This window comes from Scyliorhinus torazame, chromosome 5, assembly GCF_047496885.1.
Source record: "Scyliorhinus torazame isolate Kashiwa2021f chromosome 5, sScyTor2.1, whole genome shotgun sequence".
NCBI lineage: Eukaryota > Metazoa > Chordata > Chondrichthyes > Carcharhiniformes > Scyliorhinidae > Scyliorhinus > Scyliorhinus torazame.
The window spans coordinates 167,137,830-167,164,943 of NC_092711.1; the positions used below are offsets into that span (position 1 = coordinate 167,137,830).

The following is a 27,114-nucleotide window of genomic DNA, read 5'->3' on the forward strand; positions in this document are numbered from 1 at the left end:
TTTATATCAATGACTCGGATGACGGGACCAACGGTATTGTCATTAAGTTTGCTGATGATGCAGGCAAAAAGGAAGAGGGGGTGATGTCGCACTGATAATAAAGGACGGCATCAGTACATTAGTAAGGGAGGATCTCAGTCAGGAATCTATTTGGGTGGAGCTAAGAAACAGCATGAGGCAGCAAACATTGGTAAGAGTTGTTTATAGACCACCAAACAGTAGTGGTGGGGCATGGGATTAATCAGGAGATTAGAGAAGCTTGTAGCATGGGTAAAACAGTTATCATGGGTGACTTCAATCTGCAAATAGACTGTGTGAACCTAATGAGCACTGATGCTGTGGAGGACAAGTCTCCGGACTGTGTAGGGACGGTTTTCTAGAACAGTGAATTGAGGAACCAACTAGAGAACCAGCTGTCTTAGATCCAGTATTATGTAGCAATAAAGGGTTAATTAATAATAATCTTTATTGTCACAAGTAGGCTTACATTAACACTGCAATGAAGTTACTGTGAAAAGCCCTAGTCGCCACATTCTGTCGCCTGTTCGGGTACACAGAGGGAGAATTCAGAATGTCCAAATTACCTAACAGCACGTCTTTCGGGAATTGTGGGAGGAAACCGGAGCATCTGGAGTAAACCCACACAGACACGGGGAGAACGTGCAGACTCCACACAGACAGTGACCCAAGCCGGGAATCGAACCTGGGACCCTGGCGCTGTGAAGCAACGGTGCTACCCATAGTGCTACCGTGCCACCCATAATAATCTTGCTGTGAAAGAACCTTCAGAGCTGAATGACCACACTATGACAGAATTTTACATTAAGTTTGAACGTGAGGTATTTCAATCTGAAGCCAGGGTGTTAAATTTGAACAAAGGAAATGATGACGGTGTGAGGGACAAATTGGCTGAGGTGGATTGGGGAAAATACATTAAAGGTGTGACAGTACACAGGAAATGGAGAGACTTTATAGAATTATTACACAGTTTACATTCCTTCAAGGTACAAAAATCCCCAAAAGTCAGTCAACCGTGGCTAACAGAGGAAGTTTAAAAAAACATAAAAAATTTAGAGAACCCAATTCATTTTTTCCAATTAAGGGGCAATGTATCGTAGCCAATCCACCTACCCTGCTTATCTTTGGGTTGTGGGGGCGAAACCCACGCAAACACAGGGATAATATGCAAACTCCACATGGACAGTGACCCGGGGCGGGATCAAACCTGGGACCTCGGCACCGTGAGGCAGCAGTGCTAACCACTGTGCCACCATTATGCCCGCCAACAGAGGAAGTTAAAGACAGTATAAGATTGAAAGAAAAGGCCAGTAAAGTTACCAGAAATAATAAAGCTGAGGATTGGGAGGATTTAACAATTGTGCAAAGGAGGGCGAAGACACTGATAAAGAAAGGGAGAATAGAATATTAATGTAAACCAGAAAAAAAAACATAAAAATGGACTGTAAAAGCTTCTGTCGGTACATAAAAAGGAAACATTTGGTGAAGATAAACATGGGTCTTTTATAGGTAGAGACAGGAGAATTTTATAATCGAGCATAGATCTTTTTAAATGTCATAAACAAGTGCAGAAAGTCATCGAGAAGACTAATGAAATGCTGGCCTTTATATTTAGAGGACTGGAGTATAAGGACGCAGACGTTATGCTGCAGCTTTACAAAACTCTAGTTAGACCCCACTTGGAGACTGTGAGCAGTTCTGGGCACTGAACCTAGAGGTGACCAGCTGTGTAGATGAGGGAAATGCATTTGACGGAGTCTATTTGGACTTCAGCAAGGCTTTTGATAAGGTCCCACATGGGAGACTGATAGTGAAGGTAAGAGCCCATGGGATCCAAGGAAATTTGGATCCAGAATTGGCTGAGTGGCAGGAAGCAGAGGGTGATAGTTCAGGGGTGTTTCTCTGACTGGTAGGGTCCCACAGAGATCAGTGTTGGGGCCCTTGCTGTTTGTGGTTTATATAAATGACTTGGACATGAATGTAGGAGGGTTGATCAGTAAGTTTGCAGATGACATGAAAATTGGTGGGGTGGTAAATAGTGAGGAGGATAGCCTTTCATTACAGGGGGGATATAGACGGGTTGGTCAGATGGGCTGATCAATGGTAAATGGAATTCAATCTGGATTAGTGTAAAGTGATGCACTTGGGCAGGTCAAACAAGGCAAGGGAATACATGATAAACAGACCCTAGGAAGGACCGAGGATCAGAGGGACTTGGTGTGCATGTACACCAATCCCTTAAGGTGGCAGAGCAGGAGGATCCAGTGGCAAAGAAGGCATACTTGTCTTTATTAGGTGAGGCATAGAGTTTAAGAACATGGAGGTTATGCTTGAACAGTATAAAACATTGGTTAGGCCACAGCTAGATTATCGTGTGCAGTTCTGGAATCCACATTATAGGAGGGTTGGGATAGCACTGGAAAGGGTGCAGAGGAGATTTACCAGGATGTTTCCTGGGTTGGAGAGTTTTAGTCATGAAGAGAGATTGGATAGACTTGGATTGTTTTCCTTGGAGCAGCGGAAACTGAGTGGGACATGATTGAGATCAGGGCAGCACGGTAGCATTGTGGATAGCACAATTGCTTCACAGCTCCAGGGTCCCAGGTTCGATTCCGGCTTGGGTCACTGTCTGTGCGGAGTCTGCACATCCTCCCCGTGTGTGCGTGGGTTTCCTCCGGGTGCTCCGGTTTCCTCCCACAGTCCAAAGATGTGCAGGTTAGGCGGATTGGCCATGATAAATTGCCCTTAGGGTCCAAAATTGCCCTTCGTGTTCGGTGGGGTTACTGGGTTATGGGGATAGGGTGGAGGTGTTGACCTTGGGTAGGGTGCTCTTTCCAAGAGCCGGTGCAGACTCGATGGGCCGAATGGCCTCCTTCTGCACTGTAAATTCTATGAAAATATTATGAGGGACATAGAGTAGACAGGAAAAAACCTTTCCCTTTGGTGGAGGGATCAGTGACCAGGGGGCACAGATTTAAGGTAAGAGGCAGGAGGTTTAGAGGGAATGTGAGGAAAAGTTTTTTTACCCAGAGGGTGGTGGGAGTTTGGAACTCGCTGCCTGAAAGGCTGGTGGAAGCAGAAACCCTCATAACATTTAAGAAGCATTTAGATCGGCACTTGCGATGCCCAGGCTAGAGGCCAAGTGCTGGGAAATGGGATTAGAATAGTTAAGTGGTTGTTTTGGACTGGCGCAGACTCGATGGGCCGAAAGTCCTTTACTGTGCTGTATGACTCTATGACCTATGTGAAGTTGAGGTTACAATCAGATCAGCTGGTATCTCTGATGGATAATCGAGAGATTCACTTCTCACATGAAATGAAATGAAATGAAAATCGCTTATTGTCACAAGTAGGCTTCAAATGAAGTTACTGTGAAAAGCCCCTAGTCGCCACATTCCGGCGCCTGTTCGGGGAGGCTGGTACGGGAATTGAACAGTGCTGCTGACTGCCTTGGTCTGCTTTCAAAGCCAGCGATTTAGCCCTGTTCTAAACAGCCCCTAATCATTGAGAGCGGGTGAACGGCTTCTCCCCAGTGTGAACTTGCTGATGTTTCCGCAGGATGAATAAATGTCTGAATCCCTTCCCACATTGAGAGCAGGTGAACGGCCTCTCCCCACTGTGAATCCTCTGGTGTCTCTGCAGGCTGGATAATTGCGTGAATTCATTCCCACACTGAAAACAGGTGAATTTCCTCTCCCCAGTGTGAATCCGCCGGTGTCTCTGCAGGCTGGATAATTGAGTGAATCCCTTCTCACACTGAGAGCAGGTGAATGGCTTCTCCCCAGTGTGAACTTGCTGATGTCTCTGCAGGGTGGATGAATGTCTGAATCCCTTCCCACACTGAGAACAGGTGAATGGCCTCTCCCCAGTGTGAACTCGCTGGTGTGTCTGTAGGTGGGATAACTCAGTGAATCCCTTCCCACACTGAGAACAGGTGAATGGCCTCTCCCCAGTGTGAACTCGCTGGTGTGCCCACAGGTTGGACGAACGACTGAATCCCTTCCCACACTGAGAGCAGGTGAACGGCCTCTCCCCAGTGTGAACTCGCTCGTGTGACTTCAGGCTGGATAACGCACTGAATCTGTTCCCACATTGAGAGCAACTAAATGGCTTTTCCCCAGTGTGAATTCGCTGATGTTTGTGCAGGCTGGATAAATGTTTGAATCCCTTCCGACATTGAGAGCAGGTAAACGGTCTCTCCCCAGTATGAACCCGCTGGTGTCTCTGCAGGCTGGATAATTGAGTAAATCCCTTCCCACACTGAGAGCAAGTGAATGGCCTCTCCCCAGTGTGAATTTGCTGGTGTCTGTGAAGGTTGGATAACTGAGTGAATCCCGTCTCACACTGGGAGCAGGTGAATGGCTTCTCCCCAGTGTGAATGCGTCGATGAGCTTCCAGCAAACATGGGGCTCTGTATCTCTTCCCACAATCCGAACATTTCCATGGTTTCTCCATGTTTTGGATCTCCTTGTGTCTCCACAGATTGGATAATTGAAGCCTTGATCACACACAAACACGTGTAGTCTCTCCCCACTATCAATGGTGCGATGTAACTGGTTAAAGCTCTTTCCACAGTCAGTGCTCTGGAACACTCTCACTCGGGTGTGTGCGTGTCCCGGTGCTTTTCCAGTCACACTGATGGTTAAAATCTTTTGAAGTCAACACATGAGGCAAACATTTCTCCTTCTAGATTCAAAGACTGATGATATTCAGGTCCAAAGGAATCGAGTGACTCTGCCAGATTGAGACGTGATGTTTGAGATTTCTGTCTGTAATTCGTCCTCTTCTAATATCCTGCAGAAACAATTTACAAAATACATCAATGTCAGCACAGGACAGAAATTAAGAAGACAATTCTAGTTTCTATGGAACATTCTTTCCTCTTCCATTCCCCAAAAGCTGTACATCTCTGACCCCCACAGACCCAAAACATGGAGAAACCGTGGAAATGTTCGGATTGTGGGAAGGGATACAGTGCCCCATGTTTGCTGGAAGCTCATTGACGCATTCACACTGGGAAGAAGCCACTCACCTGCTCTCAGTGTGAGAAGGGTTTCACTCAATTATCCAGCCTGCTGAGTCACCAGCGGATCCAATCCAATCCATATTTTCGCAGGGAATGAATGGGGCATCCATCACCCTATCAGAAGGAAAATGATTGTCTCCTTTCTTAAGGAGAAAGTCGACATAGCTTTATTCCAGGAAACTCATCTAGATTAAACTCATTTGGGGCGACACAGTGGCATGGTTGTTAGCACTGCTGCTTCACATCTCAAGGGTCCCAGGTTCAATTCTGGCCTCGGGTGACTGGCTGTGTGGAGTTTGCACATTCTCCCAGTGTCTGTGTGGGTTTCCTCCGGGATCTCCGGTTTCCTCCTATAGTCCAAAAATGTGCAGATTAGGTAGATTGGCCATGCTAAATTGCCCCTTAGTGTTCAAAAAGCTTTGGTAGGGTTACTGGGTGAATGGGATAGGCTGGACGCATGGGCTTAAGGAAGTGCTCTTTCAAAGGCAGGTGCAGACTTGATGGGCCGAATGGCCTCCTTCTGCACTGTAGGGATTCTGTGATGAGGAACACTTTAAACTGAGGCGGGATTGGGTGAGGCAGGTTTTTTTGCCTCTTTTTCATCAAGTAGCAGGGGTGTGGCAATCTTTATTAATAAAAATATCCCTTTTAAATTTGAAACCTGCACCAAGGACAAAGCAGATACATATGTGATCATTAGAGGTTCGGTACATAGAGATGTTGTTTCAATAATGAATGTTTATGGATCCCCGAATTACTCCCGGAGTTAATTACAAAGGTTTTTGTGGACTTCGCAGAGTTAGCTTCAACTAACATTTTTGTGGTTGGCGACTTCAACTGCCACTTAAATCCTCTGGTAGATAAGCTCCCCGTTACCAAGAACCCCCCACGCTTCAAGTTAGCGCGTAGCCTCGTCTTTGAGGAGGTGGGTTATGTGGATGTTTGGAGAACTTTGCACCCGAGGGGCGGAGATTTTACGTTCTTTCCAGCCCCACATCAATGTCATACTAGAATCAACGACTTTTTTGTGCCGAAGACGATCCTACACCTGGTGTCCTCCTGCAACACAGGAAACATTATAATTTTGGACCAACCCCCCATTTTTCTGGAGCTTCTGCTCGAGGGCTCACCCCCAGGTCGAGAAAGTGGAGGTTTGATGCCTTCCTGATAAGAGGACCTCATTTACTACACATTTTAAGGAAGAGTTTGAGTTCTTCCGTTAACTCGGCCCCTGGTATTTCCCCCTCCAGACGTGTGAAGTTCATGCCGGTGGGGGGGGGGGGGGGGGGGGGGAATGATTATTTCTTACACTGCTAATAAAAGGTGCAGGTGCTGGAGAACCAGCAGCGTCTGGAGGTGTGTTTGGCGAAGGCCGAGGAGAATTATCAGGAGGCCCAAGTAAGCTATTGCTGAAGGAGGTTAACACAGCAAGTCTCCCAATTTACTCAGCAGGTTGAGAAAAGTTGAAAGTTTGTGAGGCAGAAGTTGTACGAGTTTGGGAGTAACCTCAGCAAATACAAAGGCCGACTTTGGAGCAATTTTCTCTGTGCGGCTTGGCGGAGGGAAAAAGGTCATGAAGACGGAGGAAATAAACAGGAATCTCGGGAATTCTATGCAGGATTATACAAGTCTGAGCAGTCTGGTGATGTGTTGGCGGTGCGGAGCATTATTTATTTTCCTTGAATCTTCCAGAGGCCTCAGAAAGCCAGTGTGAGGCTCTTAATGCTACTCTTTCCAGGGAAGTGATGTCAAAGACCATGAAGGAGCTGCAGCCAGGTAAAGTGCTGGAACCACATGGCTGTGGGTGTGGGTTTTATAGGGGATTTGAGGTTTACTGTTGGAACTATTTCTGGGTATGTATTATCACTTTGACTCAAGTATGCTGCCATTGACTCTTTGTGAGGCTTATGTCTGTTTGATTCTAAAGTGGACAAGGATCTAGGGAGTGTGTCTCTTCTCAGCCAATCTCTCTTTTCAATATTGACTTGAAACTGCTGTCTAAAGTTTTGGTGAGAAAGCTGGAGGGCATCCTTCCGACAATCAATTTCTTTTTTAAATTTAGAGTACCCAATTCATTTTTTCTAATTTAGGGACAATTTAGCGTGGCCAATCCACCTCCCCGGCACATCTTTGAGTTGTGGGGGTGAAACCCACACAAACACGGGGAGAATGTGCAAACTCCACACGGACAGTCACCCAGAGCCACGATGAAACCTGGGACCTCGGCGCCGTGAGGCAGCAGTGCTAACCACTGCACTACCGTGCTGCCCTCCTTCTGACAATCATGAGGGAGGACCAGTCTGACCTCGCTCTGCATCACTAACCAGCTGAGCTAAATTGGCTCCTAATTATATTACAAGCTGGGCAGCGGCAGGGTTCGTGAATGTCGTATTTGGGCTCCTGAGAAGACCTCGACAAATAAATATGTCAAGCTGAGGGAGCAAAGGATGCCAATGTCTTTAAGAGAGAGAGAGACCTGGGCCAAGCTTTCCAGAGTCTGCACCCTCCCTGGATTCACTTCCTTTCCCTTCAGTTGCTGCAAGTGACCAATTGAAGGTCCGAATGAGAAAAGAAATGAAAAGGGGGAGAAAAGAAAGTGTTTTACTCACAGATGTTAGAGACGGGAGGAAGTTTGCGCCCTTGTGAAGTTCAATCGAGCAGTCACACAAAGCCCGAGCTGATTAGCTGGAGGACCAGCTCTGGTCCTCCAACTCTTGCCATTGGTCAATACCTCAGGTACAAGGTCAGGAGGCGGGCTACCCTTTGCACATGCGCAGCCTCCCCTTTCCCTTGGACATGCGCAGTCGTGGGCAGATCACCGATTGGCTTCTCGCTTTGGCCGTCAGCCGGTTGCCTGGAAACCTTGTCTCGAGGCGGTTCTGATGACGGGTTCTTTTCTCCCTTGTTCAAGGGGCGGGCGATACAACTGGTGGGGGCGGGGAGCGCCGGGCCTGCGCACTGGAACCCGGTGACGACTGCGCGGAATAGAGTAATTCCTATTGGCTGATTCAGGCGGTGCCCTATTGTGATGTCACAGCGGAAGTGAAGGAAAAAAACACCTGTCTCCAACATCTGTGAGTAAAACACTTTCCTTTCTCCCCCTTTCCATTTCTCATTCTGACCTTCAATTGGTCACTTGCAGCAACTGAAGGGAAAGGAAGTGAATCCAGGGAGGGTGCAGACTCTGGAAAGCTTAGCCCAGGTCTCTCTCTGAAAGACATTGACATCCTTTGCTTCCTCAGCTTGACACATTTATTTGTCTGGCTAAAAGGATCGTCTCTCGCCACCGGGGGTAGCGGCGCGGTTGGGTGACCTGCACGACTTCCTGCGGTTAGAGAAGAGAAAGTCCGAGTTAAGGTTGCAGCAGGGGAGTTTGTGAAAAGGTGGGGGATGTTTGTGACCATGTTTGAGGAGCTGTTCGACCGGGGGGGGGGGGGGGGGGGGGGGGGGGTGAAAAAGGAGAAAAATCTGTACAAACCATATAGTTGATTGTTGGGAAGAATGTTTCCCGGGGTGTTTATTTGCTGTAACCTACTTTGACACAAGTTTGAATAAAATGCATTAAAAAAAATTAATAAATAAAAGGATGGTCTCTTTCCTGATGTTCACAATTAAAGGAAGAGAAAATGCTGGAAAATCTCAGCAGGTCTGGCAGCATCTGTAGGGAGAGAAAAAAGCTGTTGTTTCGAGTCCGATGACTCTTTGACAAAGAGTCACCGGACTCGAAACGTCAGCTCTTTCCTCGCCCTACAGATGCTGCCAGACCTGCTGAGATTTTCCAGCATTTTCTCTTACGTTTCAGATTCCAGCACCCGCAGTAATTTGTAATTTCCTTTTATCACAATTAAAGGGCTGGTTTCTCCAGGAGATGGCTGACATTTAATGGGACAGTAAATTAATATCGGCTAGAGATATGTCTAGTATTTTAAAATTAGATATATTATTTATGTTTAATAAAGTACATTTACTATTATTTCTGGTTGTGTAATATTGTACTGTCGCTATTTATATATTTCCAGTCATCTCTTCCCTCAAAAGGCTATTAATCTATGGAATTCTCTTCCACATGGATCAGTGGAGTCTGTGGGTCACTGAATATATTCAAGGATGAGTTGGACAGATTTTTAATATTTCTTTTGTTATGTTTTTTTGAACCATTTTTAAAATAATGAATGCAACAAAATAACAGAAATATTGATGGAAAATGGGTACAGTGTAGAACAACTGATACTGCCGCATAAATACAAGCAACACATTGCAGAATTAATTCAGAGCAGGATATTTGAGCGACAAGAGCCTCTAGATGAAATGCCAGATCAGTTAACAGATTAACATAGTGAGCGGGGAAAGAGGGTAAGATTATATGAAAACAGAAGAATAACAATGCAGGGCGCATACCCCCCAAAAATTACAAAACAGACTAACAACATAGTCGAATTCAAATAACATCGATGACATTGAATCTCTATAGTGCAGAAGGAGGCCATTCGCTTCTTCAAGTCTGCACTGACCCTCAGAAAAAGCACTCACAGAGGCAGACTCTCCATCCTATTCCCATAATCCGGTGCATTGATCATGGTCAACCCACCTAACCTAACATCGTTTGTGCGGAGGGGCAAGAATTCAAAAATCCCTAAAACAGTACTACAATGGAGAAGAAACATGGGAGGCCTGGCCCTCCCGAACTTGCAATACTATCACTGGGCAGCCACGGCCGAAAGAGTGAGGAGATGGGTAAAGGAACCAGACATGGAATGGGTGATGATGGACAAGTCCTCATGTACAGGAATGACCCTCCGGGCCCCACTCCCATCCCCGGCAGCACCAGTCCAGTGATGGTAGCTACCCTGAGAACCTGGAACCAGATGTGGCAGCATTTCAGTCTGACCGATGTGTCCTTCATGGCCCCCATCTGCGGCAACCATAGGTTTGCACCAGCCATTCTCGACGCCACCTTCAAGAGGTGGAGACAGGGCGGGGGAACACTGATGGTTAGGGACTTTTACACGGGAAATAGACTAGCGACCTTAGAGGAGCTGACGGAGAGACTGGACCTACCAAACAGGGATGAGCTCCAGGTCAAAAACTTTCTCTGCAAGGAGACACCAGCATACCCAGGAACCCTGAGAAGTACAATGCAAGAGGAGTTACTGGATGCAGACAGTCTGGGGAAGGAAATTGTGGGGACCTGTACGGACAACTCTTAATAAGGATAAGCTCCTTACTTGACAAAACCCAGGAAAAATGTGAGGAAGAGCGAGGGACGGAAATAGGGTGGGGACTCTGGAGCGAAGCACTGAACGGGACCAACTCCACCTTCTCCTACGCAAGGCTAAGCTTCATGCAGCTGAATGTTGTGCACAGAGCACACCTGACAAGAACCCGAATGAGCAGGTTCTTCCCGGAGATGGAGGACAAATGTGAATGGTGCCAGCGGGGCCCGGCAAACCATGCCCACATGTTCTGGGTATGTCCCAGACTTGTCGAATTCTGGACAGCCTATTTAGAGATTCTGGACAGCCTATTTAGAGGCAATGTCCATGGTTATGAGGGTGGAGCCGTGCCCACAAATGGCAGTCTTCGGGGTATCGGACCAGCCAGAACTATTCATGGGGAAGAGGGTGGACGCCCTTGCCTTTGCTTCTCTAATCGGCCAATGGAGAATCCTGCTCGGCTGGCGATCAGCAGCACCACCCACAGCTGCAGACTGGCTGGCAGACCTATCGGAATTTCTCCACCTGGAGAAAATCAAGTTCACCGTCCGAGGGTCAGCGGATGGTTCCCACAAAGTGTGGAGGCCATTCACCAACTTGTTCCAGGACCTATTTGAAGCCAGCAGCCAATGGAACACTGGGGACGGAGATGGACGTATGGGAGCCAACGGGATCACAGGGAGCAGGCAGGAAAAGGGGAGGGGGGGGGGCTACTGGGACAAGGAGGGAGAACCAGAAACCAACTGACACAGAGACCAGAGAGCCTCGAACAAAAACACAAGAAGAGGAACCTCCAAGGGAAGGTTTAAAACAGGTCAGGGAGTGCGCAGAGTGGAAGGGGGGAGGCCCATCAATGGGGGGGAAGGGAGGGCACCGTCTACTTGTAAATAACAGATAACTCCCATTGTACAGTGAAGGGCCCAGGAAAGAACCCAGAAACAACGAGTGAAGGGAGCGAAGGGGAGGGACGGGAGATGGGGGGACTGGCACAAAGGAAATTGACATGCACATTGTAATCGGCAGAGTTACCCTGACTGCTTGGATAGTATAATAAGCATTGCCACAAGTCTGTTACTGGATGAAAGAGGTGAAAAAAACTGCCCCACCCAATCCCGCCTCAATTTAAAGTGTTTCTCATCATCCAGATGAGTTTCCTGTAATAAAGCTATGTCGACTTTCTCCTTAAGAAAGGAGAGGATCTTTTTCCTTCTGATAGGGTGATGGATGCCCCGTACATTCCCTGAGAAAATTTGCAGATTAACTGCCGCCATTAGTTAGGCGACAGAGAGACAGGAACAGATTTTCACACCACAATCGGGCGTGCACCATTACCCCCTCCTCCAACTCACTTTACACCAGAGGCACCAAAGTTTCCCCAAACTGCTCCATTCACAGATAAAAGCCCCGTCTGTACCAGAGTAGGATAAAGTCAACAACACATAAACCCTCCCTAAAGAACAAAAATACAAAAGAATCACGACCACAATAGACCCAAGGGGACATTTCCCAATAAGACTGAGGACCCGGAGGATTGACCCCACGGCCAGACTGTCGTTACCCTCAGGATACCTTCTCCAAAATGCGGAGCGGAAAAGTAACTTTTGTAAATTGTTTTTACAGGATATTAGAAGAGGAGGAATTACAGACAGAAATCGCAATCGTCATGTCTCAATCTGACTTGTGTCTCTCAATTCCTTGGAACTGAATATCACCGGACTTTGAATCGAGAAGGAGAAATGTTTGTCTTTTCTGACGGCTTCAAAACATTAGTGAGATTGGAAAATCACCGAGACACACACACCCGAGTGAGAGTGTTCCAGAGCATTGACTGTGGAAAGAGCTTTACCCAGTTACACAGCCTGGAAAAACAACACACCATTCACAGTGGGGAGAGACTGTACACGTGTTCTGTGTGTGGACGAGGCTTCAACTGATCGGCAAACCTGGAGAGACATGAGGAGACCCCCACCCTGGAGAAACGGTGCAAATGTGGGGACTGTGGGAAGGGATTCAGGTTTCCATCTGTGCTGGACGCTCATCGGCGCATTCACACTGGGGAGAGGCCGTTCACCTGCTCTGTGTGTGAGAAGGGATACGCTCAGTTATCCCACCTGCGGAGACACCAGCGAGTTCACACTGGGGAGAGGCCGTTCACTTGCTCTCAGTGTGAAAAGGGATTCACTCAGTTATCCGACCTGCGGAAACATCAGCGACGTCACACTGGGGAGAGGCCGTTCACCTGCTCTCAGTGTGAGAAGGGATTCACTCAGTTATACCACCTGCGGAGACATCAGCGAGTTCACACTGGGGAGAGGCCGTTCACCTGTTCTCAGTGTGAGAAGGGATTCACTCAATCATCCGACCTGCAGATACATCAGCGAGTTCACACTGGGGAGAGGCCGTTCACCTGCTTTCAGTGTGAGAAGGGATTCACTACTTCATCGGGACTGCTGGAACATAAGCGAGTTCACACTGGGGAGAGGCCGTTCACCTGCACTCAGTGTGAAAAGGGATTCATTCGGTTATCCAACCTGCGGATACATCAGCGAGTTCACACTGGGGAGAGGCCGTTCCCCTGCTCTCGTTGTGAGAAGAGATTCGCTCAGTTATCCAACCTGCGGATACATCAGCGACATCACGCTGGGGAGAGGCCGTTCACCTGCTCTCAGTGTGAGAAGGGATTCACTGTGTTATCCCACCTGCGGAGACATCAGCGAGTTCACACTGGGGAGAGGCCGTTCACCTGCTCTCAGTGTGAGAAGGGATTCACTCAGTTATCCCACCTGCGGAGACATCAGCGAGTTCACACTGGGGAGAGGCCATTCACCTGCTCTGTGTGAGAAGGGATTCACTAACCCATCGTGCCTGTGGAAACACCAGCGAGTTCACACTGGGGAGAGGCCGTTCACCTGTTCTCAGTGTGATAAGGGATTCACTTGGTTGTCCAACCTGCGGAAACACCAGCGAGTTCACACAGAAGAGAAGGCGTTAACCTGCTCTGAGTTGAGAGAAGGGATTCAGATATCCATACACCCTGAAGGACACTAGCGAGTTCACACCTGGAAGAGGCCATTCACCTGCTCTGAGCAGGGGAGACATTCAATGATCCGTCCCAACTACGGAGACACTAGCGAGTTAATTCTGGGGCGAGACCATTCATCTGCTCTCAATGTCGGGAGGGGGTTTTGTGATTCATCACACCTGTTGTGACTCCAACAAGTTCACAATAAATTACAGATGTTGGCTCCGTTGTTATTGTTTCTGCTCTCACTGACATCCAGGACTGCATTTTGTTCATTCTGACATCTGGTGAATGGTGATGATTGGAGGGTTTCTTTCTGCTGGACTGGCCGGTCTAACACCTCTGCCTCCGGTGGGCTGACCATTTTTGAGGCTAGTTGCGATTACCTGGTTCCAAGTTTGACGAGGAGCACAGAATGAAAAGGTGTTTGCACGTTGGAAGATATTTAGTTCCCAAAGCAGCCATGTTGCCATGAAGATGGGCTATGGTGATTACAGGGTTCTTTTGCCTAATTTATCTGGGTGTTTCTCGCAGAAGGACACTGTCATGGTATGAGCGTCAAGTTGTCTGGTAGATTGGGAAATTACAATAAACATATCACTGAAAGTGGCAACGCAGGTGGATAAGGAGCTAAGAAGGCAGGCGGCATGCTTGTCTTCATTGGTCGGGACATTGAGTATAAAAATTGTCAAGTCATGCTGCAGCTGTACAGAACCTTAGGCCACACGTGGAATATTGCCCACAATTCTGGTCACCACATTACCTAAAGGATGTGGAGGCTTTGGAGAGAGTACAGAGGAGGTTTACCAGGATGTTGCCTTGCCTGGAGGGTATTAGCTATGAGGAGAGGTTGGTTAAACTCGGATTCTTTTCACTAGAGCGACAGAGTTGAGGGACGACCTGATAAAAGAGTGGATAGTCAGAAGCTATTTCCCAGGTTGGAAAAGCCAGGTGACATGGGTGTAAGGTGCGAGGGGCAAAGTTTAGAGGAGATGTGCGAGGACATTTCTTTACACAGAGGGTGGTGAGTGCCTGGAACTCGCTGCCGGAGGAGGTGGTGGAAGCAGGTACGATAGCGACGTTTAAAAGGCATTTTGACGAATACATGAATAGGATGGGAATAGAGGAATAGGGACCCTGGAAGCACAGAAGGTTTTAGTTTAGACAGACATCATGATCCGAGCAGGCTTGGTGGGCCGAAGGGCCTGTTCCTGTGCTGTACTGTCCTTTGTTCTTTGTTGTTTTTGTATGACGATAGACAATAGACAGGCAACCACTCGCATTTTATTGACATAAAATATAGATTCCTTTAAGAAGCAAAAATTAAACAGCAAAATGAAGCTATCGTGGCTGACAAGAAAAGTTAGATTCTATTAGATCAATGGAGGAGACTCAAAGTGGCTAAAATATTAGTGAGCCTGAGGATTGGGAACTTGGTTTAGAATTCAGCAAAGGACCAAGAAACTGATAAAGAGAAAATAGAATATGCGAGCAAACTGGTGAGAAACATAAAAAGCCAACTGGAAAAGCTGCTGTAGGAATGTGAACAGGAAAAGATTAGCAAAGACCAATGTGGGTCCATTCCAGACAGAGACAGGAGAGTTTATAATGGGGAATAAGGAAATGGCGAAACTAAACAATGTGTGGCTGTCTTCATGGAGGACATGAAATCGGCCCAAAGACACAAGAGAACCAAGGCACTAGTGAGCACGAGGAACTGCAAGAGATTAGTATTAGTGAAAATGTAGTACTGGAGAAATTAATGGGATTGAAAGTTAATAAATCCCCAAAAGCTGATGCTCCACATCCCAGAGTGTTGAAAGAGGAGGCTGTAGAGATAGTGGATACATTGGTGATCATCTTTCACAATTCTTTCGATTCTGGAATGGTTCCTGCAGATTGGAAGGTGGTCAATGTAACCCCAATATTTAAGGAGGGAGAGAGAAAACGGGGAACCACAGACCCATTAGCCTGACATCAGTTGGAGGGAAAATGCTACAATCTATTATAAAGGATGTAATAACATACGAATTAGGAGGAGGAATAGGCCACTCGGCCCCTCAAGCCTGCTCCACCATTCAATAAGTTCCCGGCTGATCTGATTGTAACCTCAACTACACATTCAACCAGGCCAAGGTGGTCCTCCACAGCAAAGGGGTGAAGTTCGGGCTGTTACAACCGGCGAGGCTGTGGGTTTCATATCAAGACTGGCAACACTATTTCGACACGCCGGACGAGGCGTGGATGTTATTAAGAATGAGAAGCTGGACTCGAACTAATGGACTACAATATGTTGTGGGGGTAGCTGGTGAGGTGCTGGGGGGGTGGGGTGGGGGGGGGGGCGGTGTTATGTTGGGGCTTTCCCTGTGTTCTCTTGTGTTTTTGTTGCCCCCTTTGCCCTGGGCCCTCGAGGCTTTGGGTGGGGTCGCAGTTGGGAAGAGCTGTGTCACAGGTGGTGGGATCGGCCCAGACAGGGAGAGCGGTTTATCTGCAAAATGGTGGGCGTAGTACCCGAAGCTGGGGGTTTGAGAGTATTGTGCTTTGGGTTTTTTCTTTCTCTGTAGACACGGGATGTCGGGGTGGGACGGGGGGGGGGGGGACTCACTTTACCTCACTTTGTTGGGGGGGGGGGGGGGGGTGTTGGAGACTCGTAAGGGGAGCCAACAGTGGGATTGGGGGTGGAGGCAGGAGCGGCCGGGTCAGCACGTGTCAGCTGACTTACGGGAGTGCAATGGGGGGGTTGAGGGGCTAAGCGAATGCTTGACTGGGGGGGGGGGGCTGGGATTCTGCTTTGCTGACTGAAGGAGAATCGATTTTAACGGGAGAGTCGGGGCGGGGAGCCTCCGGCTGGGGGGCTGGAGGCGTGAGCACATGGCTGGCCTAAAAAAGGAGATGGCTAGTCGGCAGGGAACGGGGGGGGGGGGGGGGGGGGGGGGGGGTAATTAACCCCCCAACCATGAGGGCCCGGTTGTTTTCGCATTTAAAGGGGCTAAAGGCAGACGTAACCATGTTACAGGAGACGCACCTGAATGTCGCGGATCAAACCAGGCTGAGGAACGGATGGGTGGGGCAAGTCTTTCACTCGGAGCTGGATGCAAAGACCAGGGCGGGTCGCAATCTTGGTGAGCAAACGGGTGTTATTTGAGGCGGGGGGGGTATTGTGGCGGATAAAGGGGGTAGACATATTATGGTGAGTGGCAGGCTACAGGGGGCCCAGGTGTTGCTAGTGAACGTGTATGCCCCGAATTGGGACGATGCGGATTTTATGAAGCGAATGTTGAGTAAAATTCCGGACCTGGAGTCATGCAGTCTGGTAATGTGGGGGGGGGCGGGGGGGGGGGGAACTTTAACACGGCACTGGACCGGTCGAGGTCTACATCGGGTAAGAGGCCGTCAGTGGCCAAGGTCCTGAGGGGGTTCATGGACCAGATGGGGGGACTGGACCTGTGGAGATTCGCTCGGCCAAGGGCGAAGGAGTTTCTTCTCCCATGTTCACAAAGTGTACTCACGGATCGATTTTTTTCGTGGTAAGCAGGGCACTAATCCCGAGAGTGGAGGGGGTGGAATACTCAGCCATTGCGGACTCGGACCATGCTCCGCACTGGGTGGAGTTGAGGCTGGGAATGGAGAGAGGCCAACACCCTCTGTGGAGACTGGGCGTAGGACTATTGGCGGATGAGGAGGTCTGTGGGCGGATTAGGAGGAGCATCCAAAACTATGTGGTGACCATAGTTGGGGAGGTTTCAGTGAGTGTCGTCTGGGAGGCGCTGACGGCAGTTATCAGGGGGGAGCTAATTTCGATCAGGGCCCACAGAGAGAAGAGGATAGGATGGAGAGGGAGAGGTTGGTGGGGGAGATACTCAGGGTGGACAGGAGGTATGCGGAATCCCCTGAGGAGGGGTTGTTAAAAGAGCGCCGGAGTCTGCAGATGGAGTTTGACCTGCTTACCACGGGAAAGGCTGAGGCTCAGTTGAGGAAGTTACAAGGAGCAGTGTATGAGCATGGGGAGAAGGCAAGTAGGATGCTGGCGCACCAACTACGGAAGAGAGAGGCGGCCAGGGAGATTGGGGGAGTTGGGGGGGGGGGGGGGTAAACACAGTCCTGAGTTCGGAAAGGATCAATGAGGTCTTCAAGGATTTCTATGGTAAATTGGATGAGTCAGAACCCGCAGAGGGGAGGGAAGGGATGAAGCAATTCTTGGACCAACTGAAGTTTCCGAAGGTGGAGGAGGAGCTAGTAGGAGGATTAGGGACCCTGATTGAGTTGAAGGAGTTGGTTACAGGTTTGGACGGTATGCAGTCGGGCAAGATCCCCGGACCAGACGGATATCCCGTAGAATTCTATAGAAAATTCTCAGAGCTGTTGAGCCCGCTATTGTTGAGAACCTTCAGTGAGGGTAAGGAAAGGGGAACCTTCCCCCGACAATGTCGCGGGCCTTGATTTCGCTCATCCTTAAACGAGATAAGGACCCGTTGCAGTGTGGCTCCTCCAGGCTGATATCGCTCCTTAATGTAGACGCCAAACTGTTGGCCAAGATCCTGGCCACTAGAATTGAGGACTGTGTCCCGGGGGTGATTAATGAGGACCAGACGGGGTTTGTCAAGGGCAGGCAGCTGAACACAAATGTGCGGAGGCTGTTGAACGTGATCATGATGCCCTCGGAAGGATGGGATGCAGAAGTGGTGGCTGCAATGGATGCGGAAAAAGCCTTCGATCGGGTGGAGTGGGAGTATCTGTGGAAAGTGTTAGGAAGATTTGGATTTGGCGAGGAATTCATAGGGTGGGTCAAATTACTGCACCAGGCCCCTGTAGCGAGTGTGTCGATGAACTGACTGCGGTCAGAGTACTTTAGGCTGCATTGAGGAACAAGGCAGGGATGCCCCTGTCCCCCTGCTGTTTACCCTGGCAATCGAGCTGTTAGCCATGGTGCTGAGTATGTCTGGAAACTGGAGGGCTGGTTCGGGGAGGGGAGAAGCATCTGGGATCACTGTACGCGGATGACCTCCTATATATTTCAGATCTGGTGGAGGGGATGGGGGAGGTCATGTAGATCCTAAAAGATTTCGGGGATTTCTCGGGGTATAAGCTGAATGTCGGGAAAAGCGAGCTTTTTGTGATCCATGCGAGGGGCCAGGAAAAGAGACTGGGAGAGCTACCGCTTAAGATGGTGGAGAGGAGCTTTTGCTATTTGGGCATACGGGTGGCTAAGAGTTGGGATGCCCTGCACAAGCTCAACCTAACGCGGCTTGTGGATATGATGGAGGGGGGCTTTAGGAGGTGGGAAATGCTACCGCTTTCCCTGGCGGGCAGGGTGCAGTCCGTGAAGATGACGGTCCTCCCCAGGTTCTTGTTCGTCTGCCAGTGCCTTCCCATCCTTATCCCCAAGTCCTTCTTCAAGCGGGCGAACAGGAACTGATAACGGCACCACTGCCGCTCTCGCCGGCACGGTACACCACAAACCCAGTGGTGATGGCGTCACTGAGAATCTGGGGGTCAGTGGAGAAGGCACGGGGGGAGGTCTGGACCCCGATACGAAACAACCACAGGTTCATCCCTGGTAGAATGGATGGAGGGTTTCTAAGCTGGCACAGAGAGGGTATCAAAAGGATGGGGGACTTTCGCTAGCCTGAAGGCGTTGGAGGAGAAATTCAGGTTGCCCCCAGGGAATACCTTTAGGTACCTGCAAGTCCGCGCTTTCTTGAAGAAGCAGGTGGGGGAATTTCCGCTGCTACCTTCCCACAGGATACTGGACAGGGTGGTCTCGGGCATGTGGGTAGGAGCCGGAAAGATATCAAGATATATATCAGGAGCTGCAGGAGGCGGAGGAGGCCTCGGTGGAGGAGCTGAAAGGCAAGTGGGAGGAAGAGCTGGGTGAGGAGCTGGATGAGGGCCTGTGAGCGGACTCCCTGGGCAGGGTCAATTCCTCATCTTGTGCCAGGCTTAGCTTGATTCAGTTTAAGGTGGTCCACCGGGCACACATGACAGCGGCAAGAATGAGCAAGTTCTTTGGGGTGGAGGACAGGTGTGTGAGGTGTTCAGGGAGCCCAGTAAACCATGTCCAGATGTTTTGGGCATGCCCGGCACTTAAAGAATTCTGGCGAGGCTTTGCAAAGGCTAGGTCCAAGGTCTTGAACACTCGGGTAAAGCCGAGTCTGGGGATAGCGATATTTGGGGAGTCAGAAGATCCGGGAGTGCAGGAGCCAAAATAAGCCGGGGTCCTGGCCTTTGGTAGCCCGGAGACGGCTCTTGTTAATGTGGAGGAATGCAAAACCCCCAAGTGTGGAGACTTGGGTCAGTGACATGGCACCCTCCCTGGATTCACTTCCTTTCCCTTCAGTTGCTGCAAGTGACCAATTGAAGGTGAGAATGAGAAAAGAAATGGAAAGGGGGAGAAAAGAAAGCGTTTTACTCACAGATGTGGGAGACAGGAGGAAGATGCCGTCTGTGTGAAGCTCAATCTTCACTCTCACTCAGGCACAGAAGCAGCAGCTTTGCTCATTGTCCAGCTTCCGCATTCAAACAATGGGGAAGCTTTAATTGGTTGGAGGAGCAGAGTCCTTCCGGTGCTCCCGGTTTCCTATTGGTCAGTCCCCCGCTGACAGACAATGAGGGGCGGAACCACACATGGGTGTGGGAGAGACTTTTCCCTACAGCCACGCTGAGCTGGTGTCCAATGGGAAAGGCTGGAAGACCCGGACACACAATGACAGGATGTCCCGAAGCGTGGTACATTGGCGAGACCATGCAGACGCTGCGACAACGAATGAACGGACATCGCGCAACAATCACCAGGCAGGAATGTTCCCTTCCAGTCGGGGAACACTTCAGCAGTCAAGGGCATTCAGCCTCTGATCTCCGGGTAAGCGTTCTCCAAGGCGGCCTTCAGGACCCGCGACAACGCAGAATCGCCGAGCAGAAACTTATAGCCAAGTTCCGCACACATGAGTGCGGCCTCAACCGGGACCTGGGATTCATGTCGCATTACATTCATCCCCCACCATCTGGCCTGCGAAATCCTACCAACTGTCCTGGCTTGGTACAATTCACACCTCTTTAACCTGGGGTTACCCCATCTCTGGATCTGTAAAGATTTAATCACCTGCTAATGCTCGCATTCCTAGCATTGTTTGGCATCTTTGAATTTGTCTATATATGTATTTCTGGAACAGACTTCTTCAGTCACCTGAGGAAGGAGCAGCGCTCCGAAGCTAGTGACATCGAAACAAACCTGTTGGACTTTAACCTGGTGTTGTAAGACTTCGTACTGTACACAATGACGGTGCACCGCTTTGTCCCGGTCTCCACCCAACCCGCACATGCGCATAACCCCCCAAACGCCGCACATGCGCATCACCCCCAAAATATGCGCGCGCCTTCAATTCAGAGCTTCTGCCCGGCTCAGGTCAAAGGGAAGACTTGTCGGACCGGAAGGACTCTGGTCCTCCAGTGAATCAGCGCGCGGGCTTTGTGTGGCTGGATATTGAGCTGCACACGGACTGAAACTCCCTCCTGCCTCTGTGAGTAAAACACTTTCTTTTCTCCCCCTTTTCATTTCTTTTCTCATTCTCACCTTCAATTGGTCACTTGCAGCAACTGAAGGGAAAGGAAGTGAATCCAGGGAGGGTGCAGATTCTGGAAAGCTTGGCCCAGGTCTCTCTCTCTCTCTTAAAGACATTGACATCCTTTGCTCCCTCAGCTTGACACATTTCTTTGTCTGGCTGAAAGGATGCTCTCTTTTCTCATGTTCACAATTAAAGGGCTGCTTTCCCCAGGAGATGGCTGACATTTAAGGGGACAGTAAATTAATATTGGATTGGATTCATTTTATTGTCATGTGTACCGAGGTACAGTGATAAGTATTGTTCTGTGTGCAGTCAAGCAGATCATTCCATACAGGAAAAAACATACATAAATACACAATGTAAATACATAGGCACAGGCAATGAGTGAGCATATGGAGTGTAGTACTGCAGTAGAGAAGATATGTGTGAGGAATTGAACAAAAGAGCATGGTGTTAGAATGGGATAAGTAGCTATAAGTAGTTAGGCAAAGTTAGGAGCAGATCCTAATACAGGAGAACAGAGGATTAGGGTCGAGGACTTTTAAACATCTCTAGCTTAGGCTGGAGAAAATGGGTAGCAGTCTGTAATTGCCTGTAACTGGGATTTTGCAAAGCATGAAGAGGGGGATGGGCAGCCACTGGGACTATTTCTTTGTTGCAGGGGATACTGGGCGAAAGGGGCTTCAAGGTTAAGGAATGTGAGATGAACCTATTGGGGTCAGTAATTGCAAAGATCACCTTGTATGGCTCGGTCAAGGAATGTGGCAAAACCTATGAAAACCTTACATTTGCCATCGTTACCTTATTTGATCGTGTGTGTGTGTATAACTTGATGCTACATTGATGCATATGAAACGAGATGCTTTGTGTCTTTGTTCTCACTTGCTCTGGGAATCTCAGGAACTCTGGTGTGATGTCCTGCTGTTATCAGAGTGAATCAGGCTTGCAAGCTGTTTAGAATAAAATAGATTTTACCTACAATCCGACTTGGTATATTTACTGAGACCAGACTGAGGGAAAAACCCTGATATCATCATGTGAAGAGCTTCAGACATGTAAGGGAACATAGAAGAGAAAGGTTAGAGATAATAATAATCTTTATTGTCACAAGTCGGCTTACATTATCACCGCAATGAAGTTACTGTGAAAAGCCCCTAGTATCCACATTCTGGCGCCTGTTCGGGTACACAGAGGGAGAATTCAGAATGTCCAATTCACCTAACAAGCACGTCTTTCGGGACTCGTGGGAGGAAACCCCGCAGACACGGGGAGAACGTGCAGATTCTGCACAGACAGTGACCCAAGCCGGGAATCGAACCTGGGACCCTGGAACTGTGAAACAATGGTGCTACCCAGTGTGCTACCGTGCTGCCCTCCATATTAACAATAGTATTATTGAAATTAAATTAAATGAAAATCGCTTATTGTCACAAGTAGGCTTCAAATGAAGTAACTGTGAAAAGCCCCTAGTTGCCACATTCTGGCGCCTGTTCGGGGAGGCTGGTATGGGAATTATTGTTAGAATTAACTTTTAAAAGGTTAGTAAGTTTATAAGAGATATAGGAAGAGGATCTGTGGAGAGAGCTTGCACAGGGTCGCCACGCTCTGGCGCCATCTTGCTCTGGAGAGAGATATAGGGCGGGATTCTCCGCAATCGGCGTGATGTCCGCCGACCGGCGCCACAAACGGCGCGAATCATTCCGGCATCGCGCTGCCCCAAAGGTGCGGAATTCTCCGCATCTTGAGGGGCCGAGCTCTCACCTTGAGGGGCTAGGCCCGAGCAGGACTGATTTCCGCCCCGCCAGCTGGCGGGAAAGGCCTTTGGTGCCCCGCCAGCTGGCGCAGAAATGACTTTGCGCGTCATGGAGACCATGGCGAAGGCGGAAGGAAAAGAGTGCCCCCACGGCACAGGCCCGCCAGCGGATCGGTGGGCCCCGATCGCAGGTCAGGCCACCGTGGGGGCACCCCCCCCCCCCCCCCCCCGGGGCCAGATCGCCCCGCGCACCCCCAGGACCCCGGAGCCCGCCCGTGCCGCCTTGTCCCGCCGGTAAGAGAGGTGGTTTGATTCTCACCGGCGGGACAGGCATTCCAGCAGCGGGACTTCGGCCCATCGCGGGCTGGAGAATTGCCGGGTGAGGCCGCCAACCAGCGCGGTGCGATTCCCACCCCCGTCGAATATCCGGTGCCGGAGAATTCGGCAACCGGCGGGGGCGGGATTCACGCCAGCCCCCGGCGATTCTCCGACCCGGCGGGGGGTCGGAGAATCCTGCCCATAATATTAGACCGAGATATGTGTTGTGTTGTTATATGGCACGGATTGGACTAATTATTTGTGGTTCTGTAATAAAGTATGGTTATTATTATTTCTAGTTTTGGAATATAGTACTGTAGCGACATTATATATTTCAAGACATAGAGACATTAAAGGGCAAAAAAGAGTGTTGGACAACTTGAGTTGATGCCAGCTCCCTGTCGAGCTATTCTGTAAGTCTCGGATTGGTCCCATTCCAGTCATCTTTTTCCTCAGAAGGTTATTAGTCTCTGGATTTCTCTTCACAGGGACAAGTGGAGTCTGGGGGTTTTTGGATATATTCACGACCAAGTTGGACAGATTTCTGATTGGCGAGGGAGTCGAGGGTTATGGGGAACCGGCCGGAAAATGGAGAGAAAGCTGAGATGAGGAGGGATTTCTTCACTCAAGGATGTGGTGAAGCTCTGGAATTCTCTATTCCAGAGGACTATGGAGCCCCAGTCTTCGCATATATTCAAGAGTAAGATTGGGAAGATTCTAGATATTGAAGACGTGAAGGGATATGTGTGGAAAAATGGTGCTGAGGTCGATCAGCCAATTATCTCATTGACTGGTGGAGCATGTTCGATGGGCCAAATGGCCAACTGCAGCTCCTATTTGTTATGATCTCTGTGTCCAGGACAGGAAGCAGGGAGCATGGATCTGTCAATCAGCCTGAATCAGCACCTTCAGGAGAATTGGGCGGGTGAATATTAGATACAGCAGAGTGAGAATGGAGGGAGAGTGTGTGGGATGGAGATTTACAGCTTGTGGGGAATGAGAGAGGAAAGAATGTTCCATAAAAATTAGAATTGTCTGTTCTGAATTTCTATCCTGTATTGACAGTGATGACTTTTGAAAATTGTTTTTACAGGTTATTGGGAGAGGAGGAATTACAGACAGAAATCTCAAACATCACGTTTTGATCTGACAGAGTCACTCGATTCCTTGGGACCTGAATATCATTGGCCATTAAATCCAGAAGGAGAAATGTTTGCCTGGTCTGTCGACTTCAAAAGATTTTAAACATCAGTGAGACTGGAAAAGGACCGAGACACACACACCCGAGTGAGAGTGTTCCAGAGCACTGACAGTTACACAGTCTGAAAAAACATAGCCCCATTTACAGCAGGGAGAGACGGTACACGAGTTCTTCGTGAGATTAAGGCTTCAAATGATTCTCCAACCTGAAGAGATGGAAGGAGACACATAAAATGAAGAAACCATGGAAATGTGGGGACTGTGGAAAGGGATACGACTTCCCATCTGCGCTGGAATCCCATCGACGCAGTCACACTGGGGAGAGACCATTCACCTGCTCTGTGTGTGGGAAGGGATTCAGTCGGTTAGACAACCTGAAGTCACACCAGCGATTTCACAGTGGGGAAAGGCCGTTCACCTGCTCTCAGTGTGGGAAGGGATTCACTGCGTTATGCAGCCTGCAGACGCACCAGCGAGTTCACACTGGGGAGAGGCCGTTCACCTGCTCCCAGTGTGGGAAGGGATTCACTCAGTCAAGCAGCCTGCAGGCACACCAGCGGGTTCACAATGGGGAGAAGCCATTTAACTGTTCTCAGTGTGAGAAGGGATTCAGTCGGTCAAGCAGCCTGCAGAGACACCAGCAAATTCACACTGGGGAGAAGCCGTTCACCTGCTCTCAGTGTGGGAAGGGATTCACTCAGTATTCCGACTTGCAGAAACATCAGCGGGTTCACACCAGGGAGAGGCCATTCACCTGCTCTGTGTGTGGGAAGGGATTTACTGAACGTTACGGCCTGCAGACGCACCAGCGAGTTCACACTGGGGAGAGGCCGTTCACCTGCTCTCAGTGTGGGAAGGGATTCACTCAGTCAAGCAGCCTGCAGACACACCAGCGAGTTCACACTGGGGAGAGGCCGTTTAACTGTTCACAGTGTGAGAAGGGATTCACTCAGTTATCTCACCTGCGGAGACACCAGCGAATTCACACTGGGGAGAAGCCGTTCACCTGCTCTCAGTGTGAGAAGGAATTCAATCATTTATCCAACCTGCTGAGACACCAGCGATTTCACACTGGGGAGAAGCCGTTCACCTGCTCTCAGTGAGAAGAGATTCAATCATTTATCCAACCTACAGAGACACCAGCGAGTTCACACTGGGGAGAGGCCATTTACCTGCTCTCAGTGTGGGAAGAGATTCAATCATTTATCCAACCTGCAGAAACATCAGCGAGTTCACACTGGGGAGCGGCTGTTCACCTGCTCTCAGTGTGGGAAGGGACTCACTCAGTCATGCAGTCTGCAGACACACCAGTGGGTTCACACCAGGGAGAAGCCATTCACCTGCTCTGAGTAGATCAAGGCATTCAGTGATCCATCCCACCTGCAGAGACACTGACATGTTTTCACTGAGGAGAGGCCATTTATCTGCTCTCAACGTGGGAAGGAATTTTGTGATGCATTGCATCTGCTGATTCACCAACAAATTCACAAGTGACTCCAGGGGTTGGATTCTGCTGCTATTGTTTCTGCTCTCAGTTATATCCAGGACTGCATTGTGTTCATTCTGACAGGTGGTCAATGAGGATGGTTGATGGTTTCTTTCTGCTGGACTTTCGTGCTAACCATGGTGCTGTCCCAGTACCATCTCACCACTTTGCCTGCAATGGGCTGATGCACTTTGAGCCTTGTTGTGAATACCTGGCACAAATTTTACAAGAAGCTCACAGTGAATGGGTGTTTGGAGGTGAGAAGATATTGAGTTACTGATAAAAATCTAGCTTTTTAATATATAATAAGTTTAAAGGAAGAAATGGTTTAGAAGTAAAATGGTTTATTAAACTCACATTTCAAACATGACCGTGAAAACTGCTGAATAGCATGGGAATGTTCCGATTAAAATCGGCCAGACAGAAGCAAGGACACATTTTGTTGGTATGGAAATCTGGGCAGCGTTCCTAGTCCAGTTTCCATGGCAACGGATAAAGTTTGGTGAGAAAGCAATATCTCAGTCGCACCATATCAAAATTTGATGGACAGACATTTCAAACGAATTGAATGAACTATAATTATTATGACCCAATCACAGACAGAAAAGGGACAGAACATTAACGATAGCAGTTACCTTAAAGCTAGGTGCCGTTTTGAACAGTTCATCCCAGAATCACCTTACTTCATTTCTGAAGCTATTCCTGCGCTCTGCTTTGAAAGCTGCCATCTTGTTTATTTCCAACTTCTCTGTATCGTGTATTTTGATTCGAAGAAATTATCAAGAACTGTAATCTGTATTGAATTCAACTCAGTCATCTGTATTTGCGTGGACAAGACAAACTTTTTAAAACTTTGTATTTGCAAGCAAACTGACCTGATCAAGAGACATTCAAAATCTGACTGAATAAAGCTACAATTTACTTCATGCATGAAGCTCTGTTTTATGTTCTGTCGAGTGATATAGGAGTGCGGTGCCACATAGATCTGTATCTATCAGTTACCATTTCTGTTTGAAACCCCTCTAAATCATGCGACATTGCCATGAAGGTGGGCTATGGTGGTTACATGGTTCTTTTGTTTAATTTATCTGGGTGAGAAAACTGTTGAGGGGCAAGTTGTCTGTGGTAGACTGGTAAATTATAATAAAACATATGACGATAGACTGACAATCGCAAGCATTTAAAGAATTATTCAATATTTACATCAAATATAGATTATTTTAAGGAACAGTAATCCAACAGGAAAAGTAATGCCACCGTGTCTAACAAGAAAATTTAAGGATTCCATTAGATCAAAGGAAGAGGCTCATAAAGTGGCCAAAATAGTAGTAACCCTGAGGATTGGGAACTTGTTTTGGAATTCAGCAAAGGAGGACCAAGAAACTGATAAAGAGAAAATAGAATATGAGAGCAAACTAGAAGAAACATAAAAAACGACTGGAAAAGCTCCTATAGGAATGTGAAAAGGAAAAGATTAGGAAAGACCAATGTGGGTCCATTCCAGGCAGAGACAGGA

General features: G+C 48.7%; 2 protein-coding genes across 2 annotated transcripts in view; one reads left to right on the forward strand and one right to left on the reverse strand.

Annotated features, from left to right (window-relative positions):
- The window catches only part of LOC140420523 (uncharacterized), a 106,311-nt gene that overhangs the window by 23,974 nt on the left and 55,223 nt on the right, over positions 1 to 27,114 (reverse strand). The window contains exons 4-5 of the mRNA XM_072504525.1: positions 19,027 to 19,039; positions 3,794 to 4,409 (exon numbers count right to left, since the gene is read on the reverse strand). Of these exons, the coding sequence (XP_072360626.1) occupies positions 3,794 to 4,409; positions 19,027 to 19,039 (629 nt within the window). The remainder of the gene's footprint in view (positions 1 to 3,793; positions 4,410 to 19,026; positions 19,040 to 27,114) is intronic.
- LOC140420520 (uncharacterized) lies at positions 19,740 to 26,524 on the forward strand. Its single transcript, XM_072504522.1, has 2 exons — positions 19,740 to 20,796; positions 24,006 to 26,524. Exon 2 carries the CDS (start codon positions 24,346 to 24,348, stop codon positions 25,213 to 25,215), a length of 870 nt encoding a protein of 289 aa, XP_072360623.1. The 5' UTR covers positions 19,740 to 20,796; positions 24,006 to 24,345; the 3' UTR covers positions 25,216 to 26,524.

Bases quoted from the DNA above. Each gene is read 5' to 3' on its own strand.
- LOC140420520 (XM_072504522.1), top strand. From the start codon at position 24,346: ATGAAGAAACCATGGAAATGTGGGGACTGTGGAAAGGGATACGACTTC.